At 44.3% G+C, this 12,747-nt stretch overlaps 1 protein-coding gene across 1 annotated transcript in view; it reads left to right on the forward strand.

Annotated features, from left to right (window-relative positions):
* rufy2 (RUN and FYVE domain containing 2) overlaps positions 1 to 12,747 on the forward strand; it is a 96,891-nt gene that overhangs the window by 72,454 nt on the left and 11,690 nt on the right. The window contains exons 14-16 of the mRNA XM_052027862.1: positions 3,975 to 4,104; positions 5,635 to 5,729; positions 5,988 to 6,036. Coding sequence (XP_051883822.1) covers positions 3,975 to 4,104; positions 5,635 to 5,729; positions 5,988 to 6,036 — 274 coding nt within the window. The remainder of the gene's footprint in view (positions 1 to 3,974; positions 4,105 to 5,634; positions 5,730 to 5,987; positions 6,037 to 12,747) is intronic.

Genomic DNA, 12,747 nt, shown 5'->3' on the forward strand with positions numbered 1-12,747 from the left:
CAGCCCATGATGTTGTGCCAATGTATATAAACCTTATTCCATTCAATCTATCCCCCTCTCTACTTCACCTCCCATAACCCTCTATTTTTCTTTCGTCCATGTGCCTATCTCTTTTAAATGACCCTATTGTATTGGCCCCTACCACCACCCCCAGCAGTGCATTCCAGGCATCCAGCACTCCCTGTGTAAAGAAACCTACCTCTGACATCTCCCCTGAACTTTCTTCCACACACCTTAAACACATCACCTCTAGTATTGGCCATTACCACCCTGGGGAAAAGATGCTGGCTGTCCACTCTATCTATGCCACTCATACATCTTACATACTTCTATCAAGTCTCCTCTCATCCTCCGTCGCTCCAAAGAGAAAAGCCCTAACTCGCTCAACCTCTCCTCATAAGACACGTCCTCTAATCCAGGCAGCATCCTGGTTAATCTCCTCTTCACCCTCTCCAAACGTTCCACATCCTTCCTATAGTGTGGTGACCAGAACTGAACACAAAACTTCCAAGTGTGGTCTAACCAGAATTCTATAGAGCTGCAACATTACCTCTCGGCTCTTGAACTCAATTTCCTGGCTAATGAAGGCCAGCACAACATACTCCTTCTTAACCACCCTATCAACCTGCACGGCAACTTTGAGGGATCTATGTACTTGGACCCCAAGATCTCTCCGTTCCTCCACACTGCTAAGAATCCTGCCATTAATCATGTGCTCTGCCTTCAAGTTCGACCTTCCAAAGTCTATCGCTTTACACTTCTGCGAATTGAACTCCATCTGCCACTTCTCTGCCCAGCTATATCCGGTTGCAACCCACGACAACCTTCTGCACTATCTACTACACCACCAACCTTCGTGTCATCTGCAAAGTTACCAACCCACCCTTCCACTTCCTCATCCAAGTAATTTATAAAAATCACGGAGAGCAGGGGTCTCAGAACAGATCCCTGCAGAACACCATTAGTCACCAACCTCCAGGCAGAATACTCCCCTTCTACAACCATCCTCTGTTTTCTGTGGGCAAGCCAATTCCAAACCCACACTGCCAATTTTCTATGGATCCCATGCCTCATGACTTTCTGGATGAGCCTACTATGGGGATCCTTGTCAATCACCTTGCGTTTGCATTATAATCCAAATGCATTACCACTGCACTACCTTCATCAATTTGTCGTATCACTTTCTCGAAAAATTATATTAGACTTCTGAGGCACGACTTGCCCTTCACAAAGCCATGTTGACTATCCCTAACAAGTCTAAGCTTCTCCAAATGCTTGTAAATCCTGTCCCTAAGAATCCTCTCCAATAGCTTGCCCACCACTGACATAAGACTCACTGGTCTATAATTCCCAGGATTATCCCTATTACCTTTCTTGCCATTCTCCAATCCTTTGGTACCACTCCTGTGGCCAGGGAGGACTCAAAGCTATTGTTAACACTCCAGCAATCTCTTCCCTCGCTTCCCATGGTAACCTGTGGTATATACTATCCGACCCTGTAGACTTATCTATTTTAGTAGCTCCAACACTGCTTTCTTAACTTTGACATGCTCCAACACATTTGCTTGTTCTACGCTAACCTCCCCTTCATCTAAGTCCCTCTACCTGGTGAACACTGAAGCAAAATAATCATTCAGGACCTCCCCTACCTCCTTTGCCTCCAGACACATTTTCCCCCCTTATCCCTGAGTGGTCCTACCCTCACCCTAGTCATCCTCTTGTTCCTCGCATATGTACAGAATGCCTTAGGGTTTTCCTTAACCCTACTTGCCAAGGCCTCCTCATGTCCCCAACTAACTTGTTATTCTTCAAACTTGTGTATGTATTTTGGCTTGGAGTGCATCAGACTGCTTAGCTGATGTTAGAGATCAGATTCAGTGAGAGCAGAGCTAACCTCTGATACCAGCTCCTAGCTAACTTCCAAAACTCTGGTTGGTCCAGATCCTTATACTATTTATTTGAGAAGTGCATTTATAATATTTTCAGTTAAGCCCTCATGGCACATTTTATGACTATTTCATTCTAACTTCACTTATTCAAGTTCCATCCGATGTGCTCATTTTCAGAGGTATTCAGTTTGATGGGTCTTCTGTCAGACATTGCAGCAAATTGTTCAGATGACCATTCCCGCATGTTGTGGCTTCCTGAGAACCATAAAACACTAAGCACAGAAAACAGGCCACTTGGCCCTTCTAGTCTGTGCCAAAACTTTATTCAGCTAGTCCCATTTACCTGCACCCAGTCCATAACCCTCCAGGCCTCTCCCATCCATGTATCTATCCAATCTATTCTTAAAACTTAAGAGTGAGCCTGCATTTACCACATCAGATGGCAGCCTGTTCCATACCCCCACCACTCTCTGAGTGAAGAAGTTCCCCCTAATGTTCCCCCTAAACCTTTCCCCTTTCACCCTAAAGTTATATCCTCTCGTACTTATCTCTCCTAATCTATGTGGAAAGAGCCTACTTGCCTACAGCTTACTTTGTCTACACTCCTCATAATTTTGTAAACCTCTATCAAATCTCCCCTCATTCTTCTACGCTCCAAGGAATAAAGTCCTAACCTGTTCAATCTTTCCCTGTAACTCGACTCCTGAAGACCCGGCAACATTATAGTAAATCTTTTCTGCACTCTTTCAATCTTACTGATATGCTTCCTATAGTTAGGTGACCAGAACTACGCACAATGCTCCAAATTTGGCCTCACCAATGTCTCATACAACCTCACCATAACATACCAACTCCTGTACTTTGATTTATGAATGCCAGGATGCCAAAAGCCTTCTTTACAACCATAGAACCAACCATCGAACAATACAGCACAATACAGGCCCTTCGGCCCACCATGTTGTGCCAACCTCTAAACCACGCCTAAGACGATCTAACCCCTTCCTCCCACATATCCCCCTATTTTAAATTCCTCCATATGCTTATCTAACAATCTCTTGAACTTGACCAACGTATCTGCCTCCACCAATACCCCAGGCAGCGCATTCCATGCACCAACCACTCTCTGGGTGAAAAACATCCCTCTGATATCTCCCTTGAACTTCCCACCCATTATTTTAAAGCCATACACTCTTGTATTGAGCATTGGTGCCCCGGGAAAGAGACGTTGGCTGTCTACTCTATCTATTCCTCTTAATATTTTGTATAGCTCTATCATGTCTCCCCTCATCCTCCTCCTCTCCAAAGAGTAAAGCCCTAGCTCCCTAGTCTCTCCTCATAATCCATACTCTCCAGTCCAGGCAGCATCCTTGTAAATCTCCTCTGCACCCTTTCCAACACTTCCACATCCTTCCTATAATGAGGAGACCAGAACTGGACACAGTACTCTAAGTATGGTCTAACCAGACTTTTGTAGAGCTGCATCGTTACCTCGTGGCTCTTAAACTCAATCCCACGATTTATAAAAGCTAACATCCCATAAGCTTTCTTAACTGCCCTATCCACCTGTGAGGCAACTTTCAGTGATCTGTGGATATGAACCCCCAGATCCCTCTGCTCCTCCACACTGCCCAGAATCCTGCTATTAACCTTGTACTCTGCCTTGGAGTTTGTCCTTCCAAAGTGTACCACCTCACACTTCGGATTGAACTCCATCTGGCACTTGTCAGCCCAGCTCTGCATCCTATCAATATCCGTCTGCAAACTTGCGAACCCACCCTTCTACCCCCCTCATCTAAGTCATTAATAAATATCACGAAACCCTGTCTAGCTGTGACGCCACTTTCAGGGAATTATGTATCTTTTTTTTCTTTTTTTTAACAAAGGGATCTGTGAGTTCAGATATATATTCAGTTAAACTATTTTTTCTTGAATGTAAACTTTAAGGAATAGTGTAACCAAAATTCTGAAGCTAAACAGGGCCAAATTTAAATGTGAGTTTAGTCCTGGGAGTTTTCGGTTGTGTTCTTTCACCCATGTGGGGTGTAAATTTGTTTGCTGGAAACTGAGTTGATTGTGAACTAACAGGATACAACTGGAAACTGATTTGAAGATTGAGAAGGAGTGGAGACGAGCATTACAGAACGACTTGAAGCGAGAGAGGAACACCATCTCAGAGCTGAGAGCACAAACACAACAACTCAGTGCCCTGAAGAAGGTACTGGAAAATGACACTTCTGTTAACCCAAGTCAGCAAAGTATCTTGACAATTATCTTGCAGTGTGTGTGGTTTCTCTTGAGTGTGAGATTGAGAGCAGGTCATTGAACATCTCTGTCTAGGCCATTTTCTCATGTCATTTATTGTCACGTCTTGCACATATTGCTTAGTCTACAGTTCATGTATCACCAGTATGTCCATGTCTCCCAGTATTGTTTTTTTTACTGTCAGATGAGATCCCAATTCATTCTTACTATCTCTTGAAATCTCTCTTGGGGTCTCCCTCACTCCCTGGCATACCCGTCCTCTATTTCACTTCCACTCATCCATTCACCCTCAACCCACCCACCCTCCTGCATTTTCAGTCTCCGTATCACTTGCCCCTATTTTGTCTCTCTTTTCTCTCGTCCTATTTCTTTCTCTTTGTATCCCTGTCTATGCCGATATTCCTGCCTCTCCCTATACCCCATCTTTTGGGTAGGCATCCCTTCCCCTCTCTTTTTCTGTAACCCTGTCTCTTTTTCTCAGTGTCTCTCCCATTTATATCTCCTACCCTGTCCCTCTATTCACTCTTCCGCTCACTCCCCCTCAATGCTTCCCCCACCCCACCAGCCTATATATCTCTCTTTCGTGCTCTCTCTCTCTCCCTCATGCTCTCTCTCTCGCAGCACTCGTGCTCTCTCCCCCACTCCCCCGGCGCTCGCTCGCTCTGTCTTCATTCTACCTTTGTAACTTACCTGTCTCATTGTCTCCCCCTCTATCTCCTCTCTGCCTCTGCCTGTCTCAGTACAGCAATACTTCGACCACTTTGCACTACAATGGATTTTTGTTCTTATTGTGTTCTTGTATCATTTTACATAATTTATGCTTTTCTTCTGAATATTGTGTATCTGATGCCATGTGCCTTTGATGATGCTGCTACAAGTAAGCTTTTCATTACACCTGTGCATACATGTACTTGTGCACGTGACGATAAACTCGACTTTAACTTTGTCAGGCCCCTGCCTGTCCTGTCAACTGAACTTGCTCGCTTTAACATTTATATTTCTTCAACTTTCCTGTTTGCTTTTGGGTCCCATCATCCATCAGACTAGTTTAAGCCCTCCCAAGTAGCATTAGCAAATCTCTCTGCAATAAATGCAACCCATCCCTCTTGTACAGGTCACAGGTCCCACCTGTCCTGGAAGAGATCCATATACCTGAAGCCCTCCCTCCTGCACCAGTTCCTGAGCCCACATTTGAACAGTATTATCTTCCTATTTGTTGCCTTGCTAGCACATGGAGAATAATCCTGAGATTACAATCCTGGAGGTCCTGTTTTTTAAGTTCTTGCCTAGTTTGCTAAATTCTGTTTGCACCATCAGATTCTCTGTATTTGCTTGTATTCTTGAAGAGAGTGGGACTCGTTGGGAATCAAATGGTGCAGGTATTCTGTAGCCATTGAAAAACGTTTCTGTGTATACGTGGCAGATAAATAACGGCCCAAAGTCATTCCAACTTGATATATCTGTTTATTGTTATGTTTTGCAGGAATTCCTTGGATTACAAGAAGAGAATGGACAGTTGCAGAGAATTTGCAATGATCAGGAGCAGGCGTTGCAGGAGCTGGGCTACAAACTCAGCGAGTAAAGCATCCCTCTCATCTTATTAATCGTGCTGCTGGATCATTTGTATACTTGCCCCCCCCCCCACCAATTTCCCCCACCTCCAACCCCTATAAACAGTGTTCATTGTAGACGGGTGATATGCATGAATGTTGTGGGTGGAGAGAGAGGGGAGTGGTGGGAGGACTGTGATGGTGGGTGTGGCTTGTATTTAATGATTGTATCTATTTTGCATTCTTTTTTTGTATTTACTCTGGAATACGATCTTTTCACTTATAGGTCAAAGCTCAAAATCGAGACCATTAAAGAGGCTAACAAGGCCTTGCAGGTAATTATATAAAGGATTTCATCTGTTGTATCGCAGCTCATGATGTGCTGCTTTATAAAGCAGCAGTTCTTTGCACGTGGAACTTCAGCCCGTGATGTTTTGCCAGACTAATTAAAATGCCTAAGTAAACTAATCCCTTCTGCCTACACAATGTCCATATCCCTCCATTCTCTGCACATTCATGTGCCTATCTAAGAGCCTCTTAAATGATTCTATCATATTCGTCTCCACTGCCACTACTGGCAGTTCATTCCACTCACTGTGTAAAACAAACTTGCCCCACACAACCCCTTTGAACTTGCCCCCTCTCACCTTAAATGCATGCCCTCTAGTATTAGACATTTCAACCCTGGGAAAAAGATACCGGCTGTCTACTCTATCTACTGTATGCCTTTCATAATCTTATAAACTTCTGTCCGGTCTCCCCCCAGCCTCTGCCACTCCAGAGAAAACAATTCAAGTTTGTCTAACCTCTCCTTATAGCACATGCCCTCTAATCCAGGCAACATCCTGGCAAACCTCTTCTGCACCCTCTCTAAAGCCTCCATAGGAGACCAGAATTGAATGCAGTACTCCAGATGCAGCCTAACTAAAGTTTTATAGAGCTGCAGCATAACTCCCTGACTCTTGAACTCAGTGCCTAATAAAGGCAAGCCTTCTTTACCACCCTATCGACCTGTTCAGCCACTTTCAGGGAGATGTGAACTTGGACCCCAAGATCCCTCTGTACATCAACACTATTAAGGGTCCTGCCATTAACAGTGTACTGTCCCTTTACATTTGATCTCCCAAAGTGCAACACCTCACACTTGGCTGGATTAAACTCCATCTGTCATTTCTCTGCCCATATCTGCAGCTGATCTATATCTCACTCTATCCTTTGGCAGCCTTTTGCACTATCCACACCACCAGTCTTTGTATCCTCTGCAAAACTACTAATTCACTCATCCACATTTTCATCCAGGTCATTTATATATATCACAAACAGCAGCGGTCCCAGTACAGATCCCTGCGGAACACCACTAGTCATGGACCTCCAGCCAGAATGAGTCCCATTGACCACTACCCTCTATGGGCAAGAATTCTGAATCTAAACAGCCAAGTTGCAGTGGATCCCATGCATCTTAATCTTCTAGATGAGTCTCCCATGAGGGACCTTGTCGAATGCTTTATTAGAATACATTTAGACAACATTCACAGCTCTACCTTCATTACTTACTTGAAAAACTCAAGACATGACTTGCCATGCTGACTGTCCCTAATTAGGCTGTAGTTTTCCAAATGCTCATAAAACCTATCCCTAAGAATCTTCTCCCATAGCTTCCCTACTACTGACGTGAGACTCTCCGGTCTATAGTCTCCAGGATTATCCCTATTTCCTTTCTTGAACAATGGAACAACATTAGCTATTTGCTAATCCTCTGTGACCTCGCCTGTGGCTAGCAGGACACAAAGATCTTAGTCATGGCCCCAGCAATCTCATATCTTGCCTCTCTCAATAACCTGGGATATATCTCATCTGGCCCTGGGGACTTATCAACCTTAATATTCTTCAAGAGACCCACCACTCGCTTTTTCTTTATCTCAAAAAGCCTAGCATGTTAGCACGCTCTACACTGATCTCACTATCCTCCACATCCTTCTCCTTGGTAAATACAAACACAAAGTACTCATTTAGAACCACACCCTCATCCTCCACCTCCAAGCACGTGTTCCCTCCTTTATCCTTGAGTGGTCCTACCCTCTCCCTAGTTATCCTCTTGCTCTTGATGTATATATAGAATGCCTTGGGATTCTGTTAGGATTCCTACTTGCCAAGGACTTTTCCTGGCCCCTCCTGGCTCTCCTAATTCCCTTCTTGACTTCTTTTCTAGCTTCTTCGAGGGCCCTGTTTGATGTTAGCTTCCTAAACTTTACATATACTTCCTTGTTCTTATTGGAACATACCTGTCCTGTGCTCTGTGCAGTTGGTCGTTAAACACCCTCCACATGTCAGATGTGGACTTACCCAAAAACAGCTGTTCCCAATTAACTCTCCTTAGTTCCTGCCTAATACTGTCAATTTAATACTCTCCTGCAAGGTCCGTATTCATAGCTGTCTTAAAACTTAAGCAATCTCGTTGCTTAAGATGGTTTTCTGCCTTTGAGTAGAATTTGGATCATGAGGATGAGAAAGTTGTAATTCACATGGAGAGCAGTGAATCAGAAGAAGTCCAGTTACCCAGGTTTCATATTCGTAGTACAGTTTAAATTACACAGGAAAGCAAATTTAACCATAATCTTCCTGAAAATTTTAGAACATAGAACAGGCCCTTCAGCCCAGTATTCTGCACCAACCTTGTTGTCAGTCAAACCAATCTCATCTGCCTGGAGTATTCCCTGGAGTATGTGGAGTATTCCCTCCATTTCCTGCCTGTTCAGATGTCTGTTGAAGTGCCTCTTAATTATTGCTGTCATATCTGCTTCCACCACCTCCCCAGGCAATGCATTCCAGGCACTGTGTAAAAAAATGTGACCCACATTTCCCCTTTGAACTTCCCCCCTCTCACCTTAAAGCTGTGCCCTCTGGGGATCGACATTTCTATCCTGGGAAAAAGATTCTGGCCGTCTACCCTATCTGTGCCTCTCATAATTTTATCTATTTCAAATCAGGTCTCCCCTCAGCCTCTGACACTCCAGAGAAAACATAGCACTGGACAGGCCATTCAGCCCACGATGTTATGCTGATCTTGATGTCAATTTATACTAAAGTGTTTATCATCTGTTTATCTGTACCATCCGTACTCCTGTGTATCATCCATATCCCTCCATTCCCTTCATATTCATGTGTCTATCTAAACGCTGCGTAAACTCCACCAAACTGCCTGGTAACCCATTCCTGGCACCTACCACTCTCTGCGTTTATATTAAAAAAAACTTACCCCTCACATTGCCTTTAAACTTCCCCCCCTCTAACTTTAAAAGCATGTCCTCTAGTGTTTGACATTCCTACCCTGGGGAACAGATTCAGACTGCTTACCCCATGTACGCCTCTCATAATTTTAAAAACCTCTATCAGGTCTCCTCACTGCCTCCGACGCTCTAAGGAGAACAATGTTTCCTTATAGCTCATGCTTTCTAATCCAGGCAGCATCCTGGTAAACTTCTTTGGCACCCTCTCCAAAGCCTCCACATCCTTCCTGTAATGTGGCAATCAGAAATGCACACAGTACTGCAAATACGGCCTAACCAAAGTTTTATACAGCTGCAATGTGACATGCCAACCTTGTGCTGCCACTTTCTGGGAGCTAGACATGCAATTCAGAGATCCCTCCGTACATCAGTACTCCTGAGGGTCCTGCATATTTTCCACTTGCATTTGACCTACCAAAATGTATCACCCCACACACTTGTACAGATGAAGCTGCCTTTTCTCCACCCAAGTTTAAACTTCGACAACCTTTCTCACTATCCACAAGTTTTCGTGTTGTTTGGATTCTTACTAATTAGACCACCTTCACGCAAATCATTTATGTTACAAACAGCAGAGGTCCCAGCACTGATCCTTGCAGAACACCACTGCTCACAGGCCTTCAGTCAGAGAAATACCCCAGGGTCTATCGATTGTACAGGGCCCTGCCATTTACTGTGCAAGTCCTGTCTTACTTTAGTTACCCAGAGTGCAACACTTCGCACTTGTCCGAGTTAAATTCCATCCGCCATTCCTTGGCCCTCTTTCCCAGTTGATCTGGATCCTGTTGTAATCTCTAGATAACCTTCTCCACTGTCTACAGTTTTGGTGTCAGCTGCAAACTTGCTAGCCATCCAACTGCATCCTCATCCAAATTATTCATATAGAGTCAGAGTTGTACAGTACAGAAACAGGCCCTTTGGCCCAACTGGTCCATGCTGACCAAGATGCCCCATTTGCCAGCCTTTGGCCCATAACCTTCTAAACCTTTCCAATCCATGTACCTGTCCTACTGTATTTTAAAAGTCGTCATTGTACTTGCCTCAACCACTTCCTCTGGCAGCTGATTCCACATAGATACCACGCTTTGTGTGGGGGGAAAAAAAAAAGTTGCCCCTCAAGTTCCTCCTAAATTTTTCCCCTCTCACTTTAAACCTATGCCCTCTAGTTCTTGATTCCCCATCTCTGGGAAACGACTGTCTATACCCCTCATGATTTTATATGCCCCTATAAGATCATCTCTGTCTCCTATGCTCTAAGGAATAAAGTCCTAGGCTAACCTCTTCCCTATAACTCAGTCCCTCAAGTCCTGGCAGAATCCTTGTAAATCTTTTCTGCACTATTTCCAGTTTAAAAACATCTTTCCTATAGCAGGGCGACCAAAACTGAACACAATATTGCAAGTTCAGCCTCACCAGCTTCCTGTACAACTTTTACACTCAGTGCCCTGACTTATGCAGGCCAGTGTGCCAAAAGCCGCCTTCACCACCCTGTCTACCTGTGGCTCCACTTTCAAGGAACCATGTACTTGTACTCCAAGGTACCTCTGTTCACTGTGGATGTCCTACCTGGATTTGACTTTCCAAAATACACCACCTCGCACTTATCCAAATTAAACTCCATTTGCCATTCCTTGGCCCACTTATGCAGCTGATCAAGATCCCCGTAATTTTTGATAACCTCCTTCATTGTCCACTATACCACCTATTTTAGTGTCGTCTGCAAACTTATTAACCATGCCTTGTACATTCTCAACCAATTATTGATATAGATGACAGACAACAATGGGCCCAGCACTGACCCCTGAGGCACACCACTAGTCACAGGTCTCCAGTCTGAGAAACAACCTTCCACCATCACCCTCTGCTTTCTACCATCAAGCCAATTGTGTATCCAATTAGCCAGCTCTCCCTGGATTCCATGTGATCTAATTTTCCTTTGCAGCCTTGCCATATGGAACTTTATCAAAGGCCTTAGTGAAGTCCACATAAACCACGTCTACTGCCCTGCCCTCATCAGCTTTCGTGGTCACCTCATCAATCAAGTTCATAAGACATGATCTCCCACGCACAGAGCCATGCTGACTACCCCTAATCAACCCCTGTCTTCCCAGATGTACATATATCTTATCCCTCAAAACCCTCTCCAGTAACTTACCTACCACAGATGTTTGACTTACTGGCCTATAGGTCCCAGCTTTTCCTTTGCTGCTCTTCTTAAATAAAGGCACGACATTCTCTACCCTCCAGTCTACCAGCACCTCACCTGTGGGTAACAATGATGCAAATATCTCAGCCAGGGCTCTTGCAGTTTCTTCTGTAGCTTCCCGCAATGTTCTTGGATAAACTTGGTCAGGCCCCAGAGATTTGTCTACTTTCATACTATTTAAGACAGCCAGCACCTCTACTGTTTTGAGGACTTTCCCCAAGACCTCCCCATTTACTTTTCCTAGTTCCAAAGTCTTCATGTCTTTTTCTACAGTAGAAACAGAGGAGAAATATTCATTAAGGATCTTGCCCATCTCATGCGGCTGTACACAAAAGCGTCCCCTTTGGTCTTTGACAGGGCCTGTTCTCTCTCTAGTTATTGTTTTTCTCTTAATATACTTATAATATCTGTTTGGATTTTCCTTAATCTTCTCTGCCAAAGTTATCTCATGCCCCCTTTTTCCCTCCTGATTTCCTTCTTGAGTACAAACTACATCTCTTGTATTCTTCCAGGGATTCACTTGATCCCAGCTGCCTGTTCCTGACCCATGCCTCCTTTTTCCTGGCCAGGTCCTCAATGTCTCTGGGCAACCAGGGTTCCCTACTCCCACCAGCCTTGCCCTTCACTGTAACAACAACATGCAGACTCAACAACTTGAGCTCTCAATGTCTCAGCTTTAAAAGCCTCCCACTTGCCTGCAAACAACCTACCCCAATCAACCTTTGCAAGCTCTTGTCTCATACTGTAAGATTCATGTCGCCCCAATTTAGAACCTGAACCTGTGGACCAGTTCTGTCCCTTTACCTAACTATTTTGAAACTAATAGAACTATGGTCACTGGTCCCAAAGTGCTCCCCTACTGTCACCTCAGTCACTTACCCTGCCCTATTACCCAAGAGTAAAAATACATTGCCCAAGGAAAGTCTCCTGAATGCATTTAGCAAATTCTACCCCATCTAAGCCCTTAACAGTACGGCAGTCCCAATCTATGTTAGGAAAGTTAAAATCTCCTACTATGACAACCCTATTATTCTTACCACTCTGCACAATCTTCCTGCATATTTATTCTTCCAATTCCCATTGGCTATTTGGGGGCCTGACAAACAACGATGGACCCAGCACTAATCCTGTGCCACGCCACTGGTCACAGTCTCCAATCTGAAAAACAACCCTCCACTAACAGCCTCCTTTCACCAAGCCAATTTTGTATTCAATTGGCCAGCTCATCCTGGATCCCATGTGATCTCACCTTCTAGACCAGTCTAACGTGTGACCTTGTCAAAAGCCTTGCTGAAGTCCAATGTAGACAATCTATTGCCCTGACCACGTCAGTCCTCTTGGTCACCTCTTCAAAAAAGAACTCAGTCAGATCCATGAGACAAGATTTCCCACGCACAAAGCCATGCTGACTATCTCTAATCAGTCCTTGCCTTTCCAAATTCAAGTAGATCATGTCTCTCAGAATCCCCTCCAGTAACTTTCCACCACCGATGGAAATTTTGAAAAAAGCTGCAGATGCTATAAATGTGAAATAAAAAGAGAAACTGCTCGAA

Source organism: Pristis pectinata, chromosome 12 (genome assembly GCF_009764475.1).
Source record: "Pristis pectinata isolate sPriPec2 chromosome 12, sPriPec2.1.pri, whole genome shotgun sequence".
In the NCBI taxonomy this organism is placed as follows: domain Eukaryota; kingdom Metazoa; phylum Chordata; class Chondrichthyes; order Rhinopristiformes; family Pristidae; genus Pristis; species Pristis pectinata.